The sequence below is a fragment of the Lonchura striata genome, chromosome 10 (genome assembly GCF_050655825.1).
Source record: "Lonchura striata isolate lonStrDom1 chromosome 10, ASM5065582v1, whole genome shotgun sequence".
In the NCBI taxonomy this organism is placed as follows: Eukaryota; Metazoa; Chordata; class Aves; order Passeriformes; family Estrildidae; genus Lonchura; species Lonchura striata.
Window position 1 is genome coordinate 8,561,461 of NC_140712.1, and position 18,106 is coordinate 8,579,566.

General features: G+C 35.7%; 1 protein-coding gene across 5 annotated transcripts in view; it reads left to right on the top strand.

Moving 5' to 3' along the window:
• The window catches only part of VPS13C (vacuolar protein sorting 13 homolog C), a 74,103-nt gene that overhangs the window by 14,103 nt on the left and 41,894 nt on the right, over window positions 1-18,106 (top strand). For all 5 annotated transcript variants that reach the window (XR_014957477.1, XM_021554234.4, XM_021554235.4 and 2 more), the window contains 27 exons: window positions 428-534; window positions 1,171-1,342; window positions 1,804-1,866; window positions 2,460-2,595; window positions 3,146-3,240; window positions 3,857-3,999; window positions 5,160-5,352; window positions 5,502-5,616; window positions 5,950-6,086; window positions 6,745-6,871; window positions 7,482-7,599; window positions 7,931-8,060; window positions 8,347-8,425; window positions 9,134-9,273; window positions 9,822-9,975; window positions 10,378-10,454; window positions 10,619-10,678; window positions 11,946-12,099; window positions 12,256-12,372; window positions 13,321-13,424; window positions 13,723-13,890; window positions 14,641-14,945; window positions 15,188-15,335; window positions 16,027-16,135; window positions 16,583-16,716; window positions 17,011-17,167; window positions 17,798-17,877. Coding sequence is in view for 4 of the 5 variants with exons in the window: in XM_021554234.4 (XP_021409909.1) it covers window positions 428-534; window positions 1,171-1,342; window positions 1,804-1,866; window positions 2,460-2,595; window positions 3,146-3,240; window positions 3,857-3,999; window positions 5,160-5,352; window positions 5,502-5,616; window positions 5,950-6,086; window positions 6,745-6,871; window positions 7,482-7,599; window positions 7,931-8,060; window positions 8,347-8,425; window positions 9,134-9,273; window positions 9,822-9,975; window positions 10,378-10,454; window positions 10,619-10,678; window positions 11,946-12,099; window positions 12,256-12,372; window positions 13,321-13,424; window positions 13,723-13,890; window positions 14,641-14,945; window positions 15,188-15,335; window positions 16,027-16,135; window positions 16,583-16,716; window positions 17,011-17,167; window positions 17,798-17,877 (3,522 nt within the window). In the remaining variant the exon portion in view is untranslated. The remainder of the gene's footprint in view (window positions 1-427; window positions 535-1,170; window positions 1,343-1,803; window positions 1,867-2,459; window positions 2,596-3,145; window positions 3,241-3,856; window positions 4,000-5,159; window positions 5,353-5,501; window positions 5,617-5,949; window positions 6,087-6,744; window positions 6,872-7,481; window positions 7,600-7,930; window positions 8,061-8,346; window positions 8,426-9,133; window positions 9,274-9,821; window positions 9,976-10,377; window positions 10,455-10,618; window positions 10,679-11,945; window positions 12,100-12,255; window positions 12,373-13,320; window positions 13,425-13,722; window positions 13,891-14,640; window positions 14,946-15,187; window positions 15,336-16,026; window positions 16,136-16,582; window positions 16,717-17,010; window positions 17,168-17,797; window positions 17,878-18,106) is intronic.

Consider the following 18,106-nt stretch of genomic DNA (forward strand, 5'->3'; position numbering starts at 1 on the left):
TCATTTATTCAGAGGTAATTTGCAGTTAGTTGGCTAAAGAGCTTTTTCGCTCTTACCAATGTTAAGTGTATATATATATTGAGTTCAGAACTGTACTGGTAAAGTTCATTAATGGAAAGGCAGCTCTAAAATGAGGGAAACTGCATTGACAAATAAATAAGGTTGGTTTGAAAAAGCTTGAGAGTTTGTGCTGAGCAGGCTGGTAAAACTACAAATTGTTGTTCCTGGAGGGAAACAGGCATTGAAAGTGGTGTCCTTTGAGAAGAATGCCTGCAGTTGGTCCAGTTTCAGATACTAATGAAAATGCATGGACCTAAATTTCTATGTAGTGTGAGGAATACTGAAGGCCATGGTATACATGCAGTTCAAGCACTGCCTGCAAGCAAAACCTGAACCTCTGCTAAGAAACTTGTTTTCCTGTGTTTAGTACCTCAGCATGATAGACCTGCTGGAGTCCATAGATTACATGGTTCGCAATGCACCGTACAGAAGATTTAGGCCAAATGTATCTCTCCATAAAAATGCCAGGGAATGGTAAGCTGTGTACATTCATGCATTCTTTGGGACATGCTGGAGTCTTCTTCAGTTTCTTCATTTTCCTTTGTCGTTAAAAGTAGTTTTAAAACTAGATTACACGTTGATGTAACTTCCACAGAGCTTTGCTTAGCCCTTAGATTCAAGTGATAAAAGATCCAGTTGATGAAAATCTCACTTGCTAAGTTGAAGTCCCCTGAACAAAATGTCAATGCTCTCACTAGAGGTTAAAATGTAATTTTAGAAAGGCTAAAGAAAAAACTTTGCAAATGTTATACAAGGGAAACATGTATGTCAGCTGTAGATTTGAACTGATAAGATTTTTGTTGTCTTTTGTTAAAGAACTAACTGATAATGATTATCAAAGTGCTAAGTGCACGTAGTGCTGTAACAGCCCAAATTTGCAAACATGCAGAAGTCAGTAATGAAGGTTTGTAGCTCTTAACGCATTAAATGTAAGCCCTCTGTCCATTTTTCAAAAGTGATGTTGAAAACATACAAATTTTTATAAGCCAAGTTACTCAAATTACAAGTGGTGAACAAAGCGTTTGCATACTAATAAACTACCTCTGCAACCTGTAAATTGTCATGCACAGATGAAATGGGAAGTTGTTCACAAATATGGAATTATTGTAGGTGGAAATATGCAGGTAACAGTGTTCTTGAAGTTCACATCAGAAGATGTACTCGAATGTGGTCATGGTGTAACATAAAACAGCACAGGCAGCTTCTGAAGAGCTACAAAAATGTGTACAAGAACAAGCTAACACAGAGTAAACTGTCAGAAGAAACACAGAGGCAAATCCAGGTATGAGCCTTTTCTCTTTGGAGGAATTATCTTTTGGTCCCTCTGTGAAATAATTCTTTAGCTATAATTGAGAGTAATCCAGGTTGATGGTGTTGCAAGAACACAAGATGTCTGTGAAAATACCTTCTTAATCTGAAATTCTATGTAACCTATTGTGGAAAACAAAATAAAATGCTACTAAAGTGCCATTAAAAACAAACTATCTTTGAGGATTAATGAGCATGGATACTTTTAATGAAGTGCAAGAGTGATCTAGTTAAGAAAAAAGACTAGACTGCCTAACATCAATTTTATCTTCTAGTGAACTTGGCAGCTGGGGGTGGGCTATGCCTGTGATAGAAATGAGCAGAGCTAGAAATCAACTGGAGTGTAAATATGAAGGAGCTTGTAGAAAATTTATAGTGGCGAGCCTTTCCTAAATATGTTTTAGCAGCAAATAATTTGAGCATACATTTTTGTAGGACCTAGAAAGGAAACTTGACGTCTTCAATATAATCTTAGCAAGACAACAAGCACAAGTTGAGGTAAGGTGTAATTTCTGTTCAGTAATATTGTAGCACTTCATATAGGATGGTTTTCTCATTATAGTATTTTTTTAAAAATTGTGCTGATGTGTATGATAGGATAGATGGGTTTCTGTCCTTCCAGGACAAGAGTAAAATAATTTCAAATTGGAAACCAGTTCAAAAACAAGTTCAACATTTTTAAATGGTACAGGATTGGTCCTCAGAATTTGTTACTACTAGGTTAAGAAATCTACTAGATTTAAGGAATGTAAATGCTTTTTATACTCTCTTAAATACTGTCATTTTCTATGGTTCCTACCCTTTTGTAGTCTAAAAGCTGGTGAAATGTGTAGAAAAAACTGTCCAAAGTAAAAATAAGGTGTGCTTGTGTCTGTGCATGCACAGATGCACAGAGACATGTCCCTCACTCTGGTCCTCTCTTTGCTTCTGCCTAGTGAGTCAAAGAGCTCTGAATTCCATGTGGTGTGGTGTTGCTGTCCCTCAGTTAAATGCATGTTCAATATGCACACATATATGGATTATTAAAAAAAAAACTAGTAATACTATATATTATGTATTTTGTCAAATTTGTTTTAATTTTTGGTTTGTAGACAATAAGATCAGGACAAAAATTACTGAAGAAGAAAAGCACTGAAGCAGAAAAGAAAAGTGGAGGATGGTTTAGTGGTTTCTGGGGTAAAAGAGAACCTAGGACTAAAGAAGATGAAGAATCACCTGTACCTGAAAGTAAGTGTAGATTGTAATGCACTAGAGAGATTTTACATCTTTTTAAGTATTAAAAAGAATACAGTATTTTTGCTTCCTACTATGCAGGAGAGGGTATGCATTTTATGGCACCTCTGACTGAATATTGAGCTGGCAAATAAGGCATTCTTCTAAATTGGCCATAAGCTTTTCAGAATCTTGGTGAGGAGAAAAATATGGCACTTACAGCTGTAGTGATAATTGGCAACAATTGGAATACTGTCATTCTGGTGATTTGCTGTCTGGATCAGAGGCTTGATCTACTAAAATTTCTGAAATTTATTGTCATCATTATGGGCTATGGATACTTCTGTAATAAAAATTGAATTGATTTCTCTGCTACATCATATACGTATATGTATGACCATATATATGAAGACTCTTTTGTCAATTATTTCACGATCTGGAATTCAGTGCAATATGAACAATCAATGAAATGTATCACCACAGCTGAAGTAATAGAAGGCAAATATGAGGAAAAGTGTTATTGTTATTTACTAAGGTGCAAGTTGTGTGGGTTTTTGTTTTTTAGCTATTGATGAACTAATGACACCAGAGGAGAAAGCTAAACTTTATACTGCTATTGGATATAGTGACAGCTCCCATCACCTTTCACTACCAAAGCAGGTAAGCAACTTATGGGGTGGTTTAAAAAAAAAAACTACGCAACAAATTAAAGATGCCTTCACCTCTCTCATTACCTTGACGAAAGATGAAGGCTTCAAATTTAGGTAGGAAATATTATTTGAGCCTTCTGAAGTTGCTGATTTATGCAGTCATAAAATGGTACATATATTGGGAAGTTGGAACCCTCTCTTGGCAAAGCCAAGATTTGACATGTAGCAGTAAGAAGAATGAAGACATACAAGCTGTATCTTCTGAAATGTAGTTATTTATGTGGATTATAATGATATTGGTTGATCTAGTGAGTGCTCTACTGAATGTAGTTTAGCTATGCTTGCTTCAGGTTTTAAAAGAATTTCCTTAATGCTGAAAAGAGTGAGACTGTATTTGCTCTGCATTTGTTGAACTACTATTACACTATTTAATGGTAAAGAAATGATTGGTAAACATTGAATAAAGTAAAGAATCTGTACTTTGCTTTCTGCATAGAGATGAGTTTCTAATCTTAGTTGACTGGAAAAACTTAGACACATTTTAGTTTGTTAAAATGAAGAATCCTGAATTTTTTTTTTTTTTAATTGAGATGACTAATTTCAGTTTCCTCTGTTCTTCTCACTAGTATGTTGCCCATGTTGTGACACTGAAGCTGTTAAGCACTTCTCTTACAATTAAAGAAGACAAGAATGTGGCAGAAACTCTAAAAGTACAGATAATTGATCTGAGTACCAAAATATCACAGCGCCCAGGAGCACAAGCCATTAAGTAATTGGATTGGTATTTTCTTTTTGTAGAAACATCTCTGCCCCTCCTCACCCCACTCCCTAGCTTCTTAACTTTTCTTGGGCAGTGCTTGTTGTATATTGCCTTGTAAATTTGTTGGCATTCTGTAATTGTACTCTGCTGTAAATAATATAATTTGGTGAATAACACAGAATGGAAGGAAGAAGAGAATGCTGTCTTCTAGTTTTCATGAACAGTGGCAACCTTTTTCTTGAATATAAGTGTTGAAGTGCTGAGTATGACTTCTGGGAAGTGATAGGTAAGCCAAGTGAAATGGTGTGGCCAGCACACTCCAGCCAAGCTAGTGAATGTATTACTCACTGCCTACAGAAATGAGAAATTATGTGTTTGTGCTGTAGGTGGAAAATCAGCTGGAACATAAGATACTGAGACCTTCCTGTGTTTTAAGAGAGTGCACACCAGAAATACTGAACAAAAATTACTGGCTTACACAGTCAGTGCATAAGATTGCCAGTGTCTGGAAAATGAATCTGTGCACTTTTTGCTTTCATTTGTAGTTCCTTCAGTTCAGGCTTCATACATAAGATCACCAGTTCAGTCACTGAGTCTTGAATATTTTTGTTGAAAAACATTCTGGGGAATTTTCAAGGTGTGGCTTGAATGCTGCACAGAAACAAAGAGCTTTGACATTATTTTACATAAATGCATGCCATAAAATTTAGTTTGCGAGACTGAAGCAGTAGAACAGATAGTCTTATGTTATGTTTCTGGAAAAAATGTAGTTCAGTTATCTCAACAGAGCCAGATATATGACACTGATTATGGCTAAGTATGTTGCCTCCCAAAGTCAGGGATTTTAATGGTGGAGGCACAGGACCTGAAAAGCAGTTTCTTACACTTCTAAGGATGAGTGAAGTTGGTGTGGTTTGGTGGTGTTCAATGGCTTTCTTCAGTGGTGTTTTCCTACAGACTCCACTTAAGACTATTGTCAGGGCATTTCTCAGTACAGAATTCCCATTTGCACCAAAAGAAGTCTATAACTGCTTTTTACATCCATACACAGTAGTAAACATTCCTACAGTTTTTATTTATGTAACCATATATATTCTACCTTTCTTTTCTCTTGCAACTGGTTCTAACCCTTGCCCAATTAAATATTTTTAACTATTTATCTTCTTTAGGGTTGAAGCAAAGCTTGAGAACTGGTATGTTACAGGCCTGAGACAAGAAAACATTGTACCATCTCTTGTGGCTTCCATAGGGGATAGCAAATCTTCTCTGCTTAAGATTGAGTTTGATGTTAACCCAGAGGACAGTACAGCTGACCAGAGCCTTACTATTGAATCGCAGCCTGTGGAAGTAAAATATGATGCAGTGAGTAGTAGCCAAAACTCTCAGGTGTTTCTGAGTCCTCTTTCCCTGCTCTTACTCTCTTGTCTCTGTCCAGATCTAATTTTGAGTTTTAATTGAGTGACTTATATTTATAATGCTATATAATGCTAGTTCTTGTCTTTTTTTTTAAGAGAACAATAAATGCGATGGTAGAATTCTTTCAGACAAGTAAGGGAATGGATCTTGAAAGATTAACAACAGCCACATTAATGAAGCTAGAGGAAATCAAGGAAAGAACTGCTACAGGTAAGATAGTAACACATCTCGGTGATGGTGAACGCTTAAAATGTTTCCATGTGATTACCCAAATACTTGGGTTATGTTGATTGGGATTTTAATTTGAGTTGGTGGCCTCATTTTGGCTGGGATAGAGTTAATTTTTTCCCACTTAGTTGCTTGGAGATTTAGTGAATATTTTGTGGGAAGGAGCATTGAGTTTAGTAAGAAATCAGTAGAATACTATCAAAGTCTTGATTCAAGAGGCTTTACTTTTCAGATAACATCTTTTTGTATGCTGTCACAATTGTTTTTACTTGTGAACAGCATTTACATTTCCATGGCCTTTCCTTTTTGTTTAAGGATTAGCTCATATTATCGAAACGCGGAAAGTCCTTGACTTGAAGATTAATCTGAAACCTTCCTACCTGGTGGTTCCACAGACTGGTTTCTACCATGAAAATTCAGATTTGCTGATTTTGGACTTTGGTACATTTCAGGTATATAAATGACATCTCTTATAAGCTCAGGGAAAGCAAATATTCTCTTTTAACATAGCTGTCATCTGGAAGCATCTTGCTTTCAGAAGGCAGGGTGATCATCTGTGTCAACATATTTTTAACTTAGCATATTTCTAACCCAACAAATTTGGGTCAGCAGTTTGATCAGAGTTGTTAGGGTATCTTTGAAACATGTTCATTTTTTAATCATGATTGTAATACCTTATCATTTAGTATCTTGAATTTCTTCAGCAGAATACATGAACTTTTGTTTCCTTTCTTGTAAAATTATAGCCTTTTATTAATAAAAGAGAATATAATTTTTCTCTTGAAATTTTAAAATTAATTCCATTGTTTCTATAAAATGGAAAGATTCAGCTTGATTTAATGACTGATTAAATATTTTAGTTGTATTCCATAAGTAAAATTATAGATTAGTGAAAAAAAATTTTAATAGCTTGAATTAAGTAGATTGATAGAAGTAACAGCAAAAAAATCTACTTAGCGAGAATAAGTGAAATGGGAAGTGATTTAAGATATTTCTCTGTAAGAGTCCAAATGTCAGTTATTAACCCCTATGAATCATCTTTTCATCTTAACTAGAATGAATAGCTCATGTCTGTTTCAAAGATTTAACTTTATTTTGTTATGTGTTTAGCTGAACAGCATAAATCAAGGCAGTAGTGAAGCTTCTAACTTTTCATCTTTAGAGGAGATTATGGACAAAGCTTATGACAAATTTGACGTGAAAATTAAAAATGTGCAACTTCTTTTTGGACGAACAGGTAACAAAACAACATAGCTGCTCTTTATGCAAAAGATTGTCAAAGGCTACCTACCTGTAATAAATAAATATGGTTTTTAAAGAAAAAAAGACACACTAAAATCAATAAATGATAAGATAGGTTATAGTACACATTGGGTGCCAAACTTTGAAAAAAATGCTTCATTTCTGCTCATTTTTTGTTTGGATCTGTGCATTGCTTCAATGGTAGCAATGAATGTAAATGAAAAGAACTGTTATGTTTTCCATCATATACAGGAAAAGCACAGCTTAAATTTGCCTTAGTTCTTCACTTAAACTTAATTTCATATAATCAGTAGAATGCTAGGTTGCTGTTCTATCTTTTATTTGTCTATCCATTTGTTTTTCTAGGGGTCAATGTAGATACATCTTTTAGTGTAGAAATGAGTTTAGTGCTGCTAAGGCAGTAGTGTTCACAAATGGGATTAAAAGCTCTTAAAATATTTCACCTAAGTTGTTTTAGGTTGCTTTAGTTGGTGAGTGGGTTTTTTTACCCTCCTAGCAATTCCATTTGATTACTTTAATGATGCATTAATTAAAGCAATTAGCAAGAGATGGTTCTTTCATTTAAATTTACGGGACATTTTCAGGTGAAGACTGGAAGAAGGCTCGTTTTCAACATCCATCAACTTTGCACATTTTGCAGCCTATGGATATTCATGTGCAGTTGGCAAAGTCAATGGTGGAAAGAGATTCCAGGATGCCAAAGTAATATATTAATGTTGAAAATACTCATTTAGAATTACATTGCACTTAGAGAAAAGAAATACGTGTTTTCAGGTTCATTTGCACTTTGTAATTTGAAGATATTAACTAAGAAACCAAAATAGTTTACTACTGTTGGCAAAATCTTTTTTGGGGAGTGGTTCCCTGAAGCCCTTGCTGGTTGCTAACTACTGCTTAAGTCCAAGCCCTGTTTTAATGCAGAATCCCTGGCTTTACTGTGATGTAATCTTTATATAGGAGCATCCATATTGTTAAGATTTAAATGAGGATTTGGTAGCTTTTTGTATAGGAGTTTAATAAATTTTTTTTAAAGGTTTAAAGTATCAGGAGGGCTTCCTTTGGTGCATGTCAGGCTCTCTGACCAGAAAATCAAGGCAATCTCTGATCTGATTGATAGCATTCCACTGCCTCAGAAGTCATCTATGGCAGTTCCAAGCACAAAGGTAAGCTGAATACAACTAAGAAAACTTCAAAAAAACCCCAAACAAGCAAAAAAACATCACTAGTGTCTTGACTTACCATCCAAACATTCTGGGCTTCCTCAAGCAATGGTGGAGCCTTTGTCATTGTCCTGCTGGTATCCATATAAGTATTGGCAGAGCTGACCTTGCCAAACAATGTGGGGGAGGCATTGTGGAACATTGATCATCAATAAAAAATATGAACATAGCAAGTTATATAAACTTTAAATTCCTGTGTTGGTTATTTTTCTCTTTTCTTTCCCTCCAGGTACCAGCCATTCCCACAATTCCTGCTGTTGGTAAAGAGTTGCTTAGTACACCCCAGTTGTTAGCAGAAATAGTGTCAGGTAAGAAGCTACAGATGTGTCTTTGTAAGGGTAGCAGGCCATAACTTAGGGAATAGCTAGTATTTTCATGCTATTATTGATGATAAAACATGTAAGGACAACAGAGATGAGAATAGTGGGTCATATCCACCCTCAAGTGCATGAGGAGATTTGATTAAGATGCTGATGTTACCTCAGATGAGCAAACTTGCCTTTTCTAAAAAGCAGACCTGCTTTTTAAAAAAAAATAATATTATGCATAAGCAACCTCTTAAAATGAGTGAACTGTAAATACTGTATTAGGTTGTCCTGACTGTTTTGCATTAACAAAGCTCTCAATTTTCTGAAAAGGCAGAACTAGAATAACACATTACTGAGAAATTACTGTTTGACTCTGGATTTGAGCATTTATTTTCATGGCTATTTTAGTGAAAAATTTCCTGTAGTGGAACCTGGACACTTGTTCCTGGAGCTTCTCTTACTGTTACTTTGTGTTCTTCAAAGTCTAATGATGCCTTTAGACTCTAGTGCTGTCTTTAACAGGGCTTTAATTTTGTTCACTTCTCATCCAGTGGGTAGGAGAGCAGTATAGATCTAAAGTATATTTTATCAAGTTAGATTTAAAGTGATCATGCTGTTAAAAATACAGTTGGAATGAGAAAGAGAGGGTGGGATATTTAGCCTTGTTTCTGAAAAAAGTTAACTGACAAAGTCATTTTGCTTCTGTAGACTCTGAAGAAGAATATTTTGATTTTGAGGAAAGCTCTGAACCAACTGACAGTTCAGTAATTAAAGGAGAAGAAATAAGAAAAGAGGAGCCTGCTCAGGAGGAACTGACAGATCTTCACCTCAAGTTTGAAATTAAAGAAGTATGTCTCTAATTCTGTTTTCCTTTGCCTAAAGAATACTAAAAAAAAAAATTAAAAATCCTTTGTTCTTTTACTAGTATTCTCCAGATTAGTGGAGGATGCAGAAACATAATCAGCCAACAAAAATAACCCTCATGTATCCACATACATATTTCTATGCATATGAGATATTTCTTGGGATGCCTATAAATAAAACATGATGCATACACACAGATGTATTAAAAAAAAGAAATTATTGGAGTATTTTTACTAGAAAAACTTGGTGCCAACTCATAATTAGAGGCTAGGGAGTGGCAATTTTGCACTGGAGGAACAAAATCAGTCCGAGGCAGGTCTCTTGCAAAGAGAAAAATCCCCAAGTATTTTTTGTATTTATATCTTTCACCATCAATCACTTCCCCTTTCTATTATATACTCTAAAATCTGTAGTAAAAACGGTGCTTCCAACAAAGCAGGGCAGGCATTAATCTTGAACTTTAGTTGCTGTTTTAAATGGTGATAATACTGCATGTGAAAAGATGGCATAACTGCATTTCTTGTTTATGCAGGTTTTAGTGGAACTCACCAGACAAAAGCAAACTGAGGAAACAGTACTTGTATTTGATGTAATGCATCTTGGGACAGAAGCTACTGTCAAAACCTATAATTTAGCAGCTGTATCTTATTTGAAGAAAATAAGCCTGGATTACTATGGAATTGGAGGTAATAAGCAGTGGCAGAGAAGTGGACACCTGAGTGTGTAGCAATTAGCTGGAGTTCTCCTGTGCCTCGTGCTCTCTGAAATAGAAATGTTTTTCTGGTTTCCCAGTTAATGTGCAGCTGTCCATTGCAGTGCTTGTACCACTGATACAGTTGGTAAGATCTAAAATCTTACCATAATGTTTATGGGATAAATAAATGGCTTAAACCTCAGTCTTTGGATGGAGAAGGGATTTGCCGTTTTGGATTTAGCAAAGATAAACCAGTGACTCATATTTGGTGGCGCAATGTATTTTAGCAAATGGTACTGAAAGTTAATCCCTACCTTCAAGGCACAAATTGTTTGGTTCTCTGAAAGAACAAAAATGATCCTAATTCTTGTTTATCTCACATGGTGTTTTACAGGTAAAAAAGCACCCATTCATTTAATTAGTTCCTCGGACAAGCCTGGCCTAGACCTTCTGAAGGTGGAATATGTCAAGGTATACAAAAGCTTTTTAAAATTATTTTTAAAGCATTTCTATGTATTCTTAATATATAGTCCTAAACCTACTATTCAGAGCTAGTTGGATTATTTTGTATCTTTTCAAGAGGACAGTGACTGGTTAGAATTAATTTTAACCTTCATGCAAATCATTATTTTCAGGCTGACAGAAACGGGCCACAGTTTCAGACAATTTTTAACAACACTGAACAGATGATTCAAGTGAGTGTTTACAGATTTTTTTGCTTATTTTCTTTTGGTTTGTTTGCTCAGAGCAGAGGAATTAATAAGAAGTGTTTTGCTTTCCAGTTTTCCTGCCTTCTAGCAGGAGATTTCAGGAGTTAAAATGTCCTTGAAAATTTTTATACCACTTAAGAGTAGAAATTTTGTCTGTTGAACTGCTGAAAAAATGTCTGTCTAGCTCATGTGGATGAAATTCAAACTACTGTAAGAATGCACCTTCTCATGCATCAGGGATCATGACATTCAGGGGCCCAGTATGGGAAATTATAGTGGAGTCACAAAGTCTTTCTCTTTTCTGTCAAATAATCTGTGTTGTGAGTGTCATGTAAATTCAGCACTCTGGCTGTCTTTTGTAAGGAGTCTAAATCCATATCTGAGTGTGGGTTTTGTTTTTTTTTTTTTTTTTTTTTTTTTTTGTTTTGTTTTGTTTGTTTTTTTTACTAATGGGGATGTCTTTGAGTCAGATTTTAATCTAAGGAAAAAGAGTGACTAGAAGCATTCTTGAAATAAAGTACAAAGATGGGTGTTTTTTGTGACAGGTAATTTCTCCTCTTTATACCTTTATGACATTATTTTGCCTGCCTTAGTTTAGTATGAAGACTGAAATATTTCACTTGTTGTGTAATAGTTTTAGACTGTCCATAGATTTCATCTGAGAGCTTTAGTTACTGAAATCCTTTTGCCAAAAAGCAGTTCCTGAAGCTGCAGCAGGAGATGAGAGTTCTGATACTCCAGTGCTGCTGAGTTACCTGTCTTCTACTATGGGCTAGTGCTAATGTCAAGAGAATTCCATTTTCTGTACATCATCTGGAGTTACTGTTGCCTTGCAGCTCTTCAATGGGACTTTTGTGCCTGGAAGGATTGTATTTGGGCTCTATTTCCAGTTCCAAGCCCATTTAAGTGGACAACTTCTATTAAACTACATATCAGGCACTCTTATTTACCTTTTGGACTCCTTAGTGGATTTATTGATGAACATTCAAAATACCTACATGTCAGCCACCTGTACTGTGGAGGTTATAGGTTAGCAGTTACAGCTGTAAGAGCTGGGTTGTTGCTTGGTTTCCTTATTTTGTAAGCTTATCCCCTTTCTGCTCTATAGAAAGCTTTTTCTTTTATTATTTGCTGCTGGCCACACATGCAGCTTTCCTGTTTCTAAAGAATAGTTCTGTTGCACTGGGTGCTGTTCCACCTCAGTCTGACATTTCTAAGTAACTGATCATATGGACTCTCATGTTTTCAACAGGTAACTTTTTCATCACTTAACCTCCTGTTGCATACAGAGGCCCTTATGTCTGCTGTCAGTTTTCTAACAGCTGTTAGTCCATCAGGCAGTGAAAGAAGTGGAGAGACACCATCCAAAGAAAAAAAGCAAGAAGATGACTCTAGATTGAAGAAAGGTACAGTTGTGATTATCCCAATGATGGTTCTAGAAGGATGTTTTGCATACTGGTGAAGCAAATCCAGAGAAACACGATTAGCTTTGTAGAAATAAAGATGAAAGTGAAAATATGAGTCATAGGTGCCTTGAAAATCCCACCTTCTCTTATTTTTAGTGCCTAAACCTTCCAAGGATAAGGATGTGTTTGACTTCAAGCTTTTTGCCAAGCTGGATGCCTTCTGTTTAAATATTTGTGATGAAAAAAAGAACATTGCAGAGATCAAGATACAAGGTATTGAATTCTTTATTAGAAGTAACTGCTCTTGTACTTTAGTTTCAAAGCAATTGCTAATCGTTGGACTAAAAAATAACATGTAAATATGCAGCATCTGTTTTTGTTTATTTATTTATTTTTATCTGTGCAAGAATGGCTTGTTTTTTTTCAAAGTCAGCCTTCAAGTCTGTCATAATGTTTTGGCCTCCAGCCAGAAAGATGTGCTAGGGTATTACTTAAATAATTAAGTTCATCCTTTGAGGGAGTTTGATTATGGTGGGCTTTTCATGCTGTACTAAATGTTGGATATTTTTATGGTAAAGTTATTTAGGATAAATAATTATGTAGGATAAGAAAACCCCTTCAAAATGTTTTCTTGAGTTTTTAAACCCTGGGGGATTGTTTGGGTTCCTTGTTTCAGTTTTGTTTTCTTGATTGGTTTTGCCCCTTAGAAGGGTTACCAGTAATTCTTTGGGGGGATTTCACTTCTCTCTGGCTTTAACTGCCATCGTCATAGCTGGTAACACTCTCTTATAAATATTTAAAAATGTGTGATATGCAAGATTAGTAGTGCAGTTCATAAAGTCTTTTGCTTGTGTCCATCTCTAAATCACATAATGTACTCACACAAAATTATGTATGCAAAAATACTGGATTCAAATAGTTCAGCATAGTAGCATCTTTCCTAATAGAAAATCTCAATGCATTCGCTCAATAGCTTGCTTATTAAGAAGTGGATGATTGATTATTTTTCTATGAATAGTAGCTAGGTTATTTCCAGAGCTAATTGATATTGAGACAGTATTTGTATTCTAAGTATTTCTATTTTATTTTTGTTGAAGCTGTAGTACAGTCATTCTTAAAGTAACAATAACTTTTCCTCACTTCCTCTGCTGGTGTCCCCACCCTGAAAATAACTGTTACTTCTGCTGTGCAAGACTCTGTTTCTATTTTTGTACTTTGCAGGTCTTGACTCATCTCTTTGCCTTCAGCCAAGCCACACTGTATTCTTTGCCCGACTTAAGGACATAGTTGTCACAGATGTTGATCCAAGGACCCTTCATAAAAAAGTACTCAACTACAAGATTTTAACTTTTAGTTGATTCTTGGTTAGTCTGATGTGTGTAAAAGTGAAATGTATTACACATTCCACTCTTCTAAAAGTATTTGATTTGTCATGAATAAGTATTTTCAAATAAGATACATAGTAAAGAATAATTTTCCTATTACAAGAATGGATGTCTAAAGGATTAGAAAAACTAGTAATCTAATTTGTAATCTGATAGGCTGATGGTATCTTTAGTTCTTTGTATTATTACCTTTGTAGAAGCTGCTGATGGCTGGTGGGTGCTATTTCTCTCTTTCTAGGCTGTGTCTATAGTGGGAGATGAAGTTTTCAGTTTCAATCTGAAATTAAATCCTCATGCGACTGAGGGAGAAGCCTACATTGACATGTCAAAAGTAGATGGTACTGTATGCTTGAAAGTGGGCTGCATCCAGCTGGTGTACCTTCACAAATTCCTCATGTCTCTCCTAGTAAGTCTTATTTCCCTTTGTATGTTTCTGCTGCATTCTCAGATTAGTCTTCTGGGCTGTGCTCTCAGTACAAGTGTTAAGCTTCAGTTTCTAAAAGATGAGGGATGGGTTTAATTTTTCCTATGTACTATTAAAAACTTCGGTAAGGAACTGATAGAAATTTCAGTTGGGTCGCTTCCCACACTCAGTTTTGGAAATAGAGAAAAACTTGGTGCTATTGAGGTAGTTTGGGGGTTTTATGTTTGCTGCCCATTCCACCCTAACAAAAGTCAGAGTTCATTGCAAACATATCAGAGCTAACACTAGAAGCAAATCTTTCTGGAAGGTAGGTGACATGATGCCTACAGATTAACCAGGGTAAATATCAGGGTGTTTGAGTACCCTAATGATAGCTTTTTCAATAAAGCACCAGTGGACTTTCTCTCATTCAATAGGTTCTTTAATAGGAATTCAGTAGTATTCAGGGAGGGCAAGAGGGGCTTTCAGAATTGTGTCCCTAAAGCTAATGAGCTAAGGAGTCTTGCAGCTAAGGAAAGAAGTAAAACTAGAGATGAATTTAGAATAATTGGATTGCACTGGTTAGTACTAATTTGACCCTCCATTAGGGGTCATGACAGAAGGTACTCGGTTGTCTTTTCCTGTGGAAAATTCACAGAGGCGGCAGGTGGATGATGATGTAAAATGAGAAAGTAACCTAGAGTGAAAACTGTTTACAGACATTTTTTCCTTTCTCTTTAACTACTTTTCTAGACTTTCTTGAACAACTTCCAGACAGCCAAGGAGACACTGAGTGCTGCTACAGTCCAGGCTGCAGAAAAGGCTGCTACCAGTGTGAAAGACCTGGCGCAAAGGAGTTTTCGGCTTGCCATGGACATTCACTTGAAAGCACCAGTTATAGTTATCCCCCAGTCCTCCATTTCCCCCAATGCCATAGTAATAGATCTTGGCTTGATTAAAGTTCAGAATCAGTTTGTCTTGGTGTCCTCAGAAGGCAGTTCACTCCCTCCAGTCATTGACAAAATGGATGTGCAGCTGACAAAGCTGAAACTATCGAGGTACAGTGACTAATACTCTGTAGAACAGAAATATTCTTGCCTAGAAACCATGGTTGGTGCTAGTATTAAATATTTGGTATTAAAATGCCTTTTATCTTAGAGCAGTTAGATCAATAATAAAATCAGAAATTCTTCTGCTTAGGAAAGTAGTGCTACATTTGAGATTTTAAGATTTTCAAAAATTCGACCTGTGACTTCCAACTTCCCAACTGTTTTCTTTTCTTTCCTTTCTGTGTTTCAAGGATCACTTTGGAGACAGATTTGTCACATCCAGATATTCAGATACTTCACCCTATTAATTTAAGCCTGTCTGTGAAACGAAATCTCTCTGCAGCTTGGTTTCACAAGTTACCAGTGTTGGAGGTCACAGGGTGTCTGGATACAATGAATGTAAGTCTTGTGAGAAGGTGGTGATAATACTTAGTGTGAAAGCAACCCTTAATGTTATTTCTGGGCACAAAGGGGCCACAAGCTGCAAAGTTTTAGTAGGTGTGGAGTGGATTTCAGCAATGTAATAGGATTTAACCTTTCCTAGATGAATGTAGTGGTTTGAAAGGATCACATAAATGGTTTTGTGACCAGTTCTCTGAGCAAGAATTCTTTGATGTGTTTTGGTTAGTCTTCTGTAGAAACTGATTCTTCTTGAGAGGAGTTTAAATTAATACAAATGTTTGCTTTAGTAACTCCAGCTTCCTACTTTCCAATCACCCTTGAGTAGGATACTTGTTTTTTGTGACATTTTTTGCACTGTGAAAGTACCAGGGACATCCTTGGTGAAACTGAAATGAAAATTCCATGAAGGGGCATGTAATTGACAGGAATGTATTAAAAGCATAGGTACATTAAATGCTGCTGTATATTGATACAGCACTGGAGGTTAAAACCATTAATCTCCTCATACTTTTACAATAAGTGGTTGAAAGAATTTAATTTTTTTTTATTGAAGGTATGATTCTGCTGGCAAATTAGCTGTAAATAAGCACTCTTCTTGCCAGGAAACATTGTTCTGCTTTGTTAGCAGGTGATAAGTTCAAGGAACCATGTGTTTTCCCTGAGAATTGTGATCTGCAAAACTTTTTAGGTTGTGTTAAGTCAAGAGGATTTGAATGTCTGTCTCAAAGTGTTGACGGAAAACCTGGGTGAAGCAGAAGAAACTCAAAAGGATGCAAAATCAGAACTGCAAAAGGAAGGTCAGATGCAATTTGTCATTAATACTAAGTGTGTTTGCTTTTAGGAGTAAGGAAAAGCATTTATTATCTGGAAAGAAAGTTTAGATTTGAGAGTATGGTAATAAGCTGAGTCTAATTGATAAAGTCTTCCTTTTAATTTTGCAAGGATAGTGTTCTTACTTTGATACTTCAAAAAATTGGAAACATTACAAGACAAAATTTGGTAATTGTGTTAGCTAAGTTGTCAAGGAACTAGCAAGATATAGAGATGTCAGAGTCGTCTTGTTGCCAGAACATGTTTCTATTTCCTTTTCATGCTCTGAAGTTAAAGACTCTGTTTATGAAAATGTTGCTGGCTTATCTTAGGTGAATGCAATCCATCTAAATGAATAAAAGAATTGGATGTGTTTCTTGAGCTAAAGAAATGGTGTCCGTTTAAAAAGTTAAGCAATATATTGAATATTCCAGGTAAAATTAAAGAACTGGAGAGATCAGTTTTGATACAGGATAAGAATGTTTCAGAAGGAATCCTGTCTGAAAAGAGAAAAATAATGTTAAATGAAGATGTAACCAATATGCTACTTAATTTTGAAATCAAAGAGGTATGTATCCATCTGTACAACTTAATCAATCTGAGCCCAATACTCATCTGTTTCTTAGAAGTAGTGGGCTATAGAGTCCATTTTAACAGTTTGACTTGGCAACTAAAAGAAAACAAGAGGAACAGAACAGGGACCAGGGGAAATCTTTAGCAAATTGGTCCTTTAGTGTCTTTTTATAAAAATGCAAAATGTCTAGATTAATATTATGTTTCACATTTAGCCTGTTTATAACTGCCAGGCATGTCTGAACAACTTCACTGAAATATTGAACTTATTTCCCTTTCCATATTCAAGGTTGTAATAACCTTGATGAAGCAGGTTCAGAAGGAGAGATATCCATTGCATGTTCTAACTGTGCTACAGCTTGGGACCAAAACCAAAATTAGAAATCATGAATTGGCTGCAGTTGCATATCTGAAAAAAATTACAATGAGATGCACTGAAATAAATGGTAAGTCTTCTAGGGAACTGATACAGTCAATAGAGTGTGTGCAACTGGATTTATAGCCAGAGGATAACGTATAGTAACCAATAATCGGGGAGAAGGTGTAATTTAGATAGAGTGAATCTGTTTTACCTGATACCAAATTTTACTACCATTGCTGGACTTAGAGTTAATGTATTTGAGAAGTATTCCACCTCTTCAGTGGGTTTTGATGAGCTTCTGATTCTGTGCTTTATGACCAGTTCTGGCAGCACTGGAGATGCAAGTGCTTCCTTGGTTAGTCAAGTAACAATTCAACCTGACAGTGAAGTTATAACTGAAACAGCCATTTATCCAAAGTAGAAAAGTAAGGCTTTGAGTTGAAAGCATGAAGGTAGGAATGCAAAGAACTTTCAATTTTAAATCTTGTTTCAAGAAAAAGGTGTTTTACTAGTTTAATTTTAAATGAAGTGAATATAGCATTTCACAAAATAATGCTTCATGTGTAGCTTCTCAGTCAAAATAGCTGTTTACTTTCACTGTTTCAGCAAGTATAGTATCTAATTAGTATGTAATATAGAATTAGCATGGAGACATTGCATAGGTGGACTAAAGCTTGAGTGGAAACACTTTACATTTTTATTTCTTTGTTTGCAGACTCAAAAGGAGAGCCTCTTTGCATTCTTAATTCCTCAAGTGAGACAGATGAACATCTTTTGAAAATGGAATATATTAAGGTTTCAATACATTTTCAGTAAAATTATATGGGGAGTAAAGTAAGGCTTCCATACTTAGCCTGTAGATTTGTATCTAAAACTTAGCAAGGCTTTCTCCCAAATACCTGTTTTTCAGTTTAACATTTCATTTCATTCACCACTGTTTTCATATAGCTCTTGCTTCACAGGTCAATGCTATTACTGAAATCACTGGCAAGACAAGTATTTGTTTGTGTTCTGTGTGTACAGC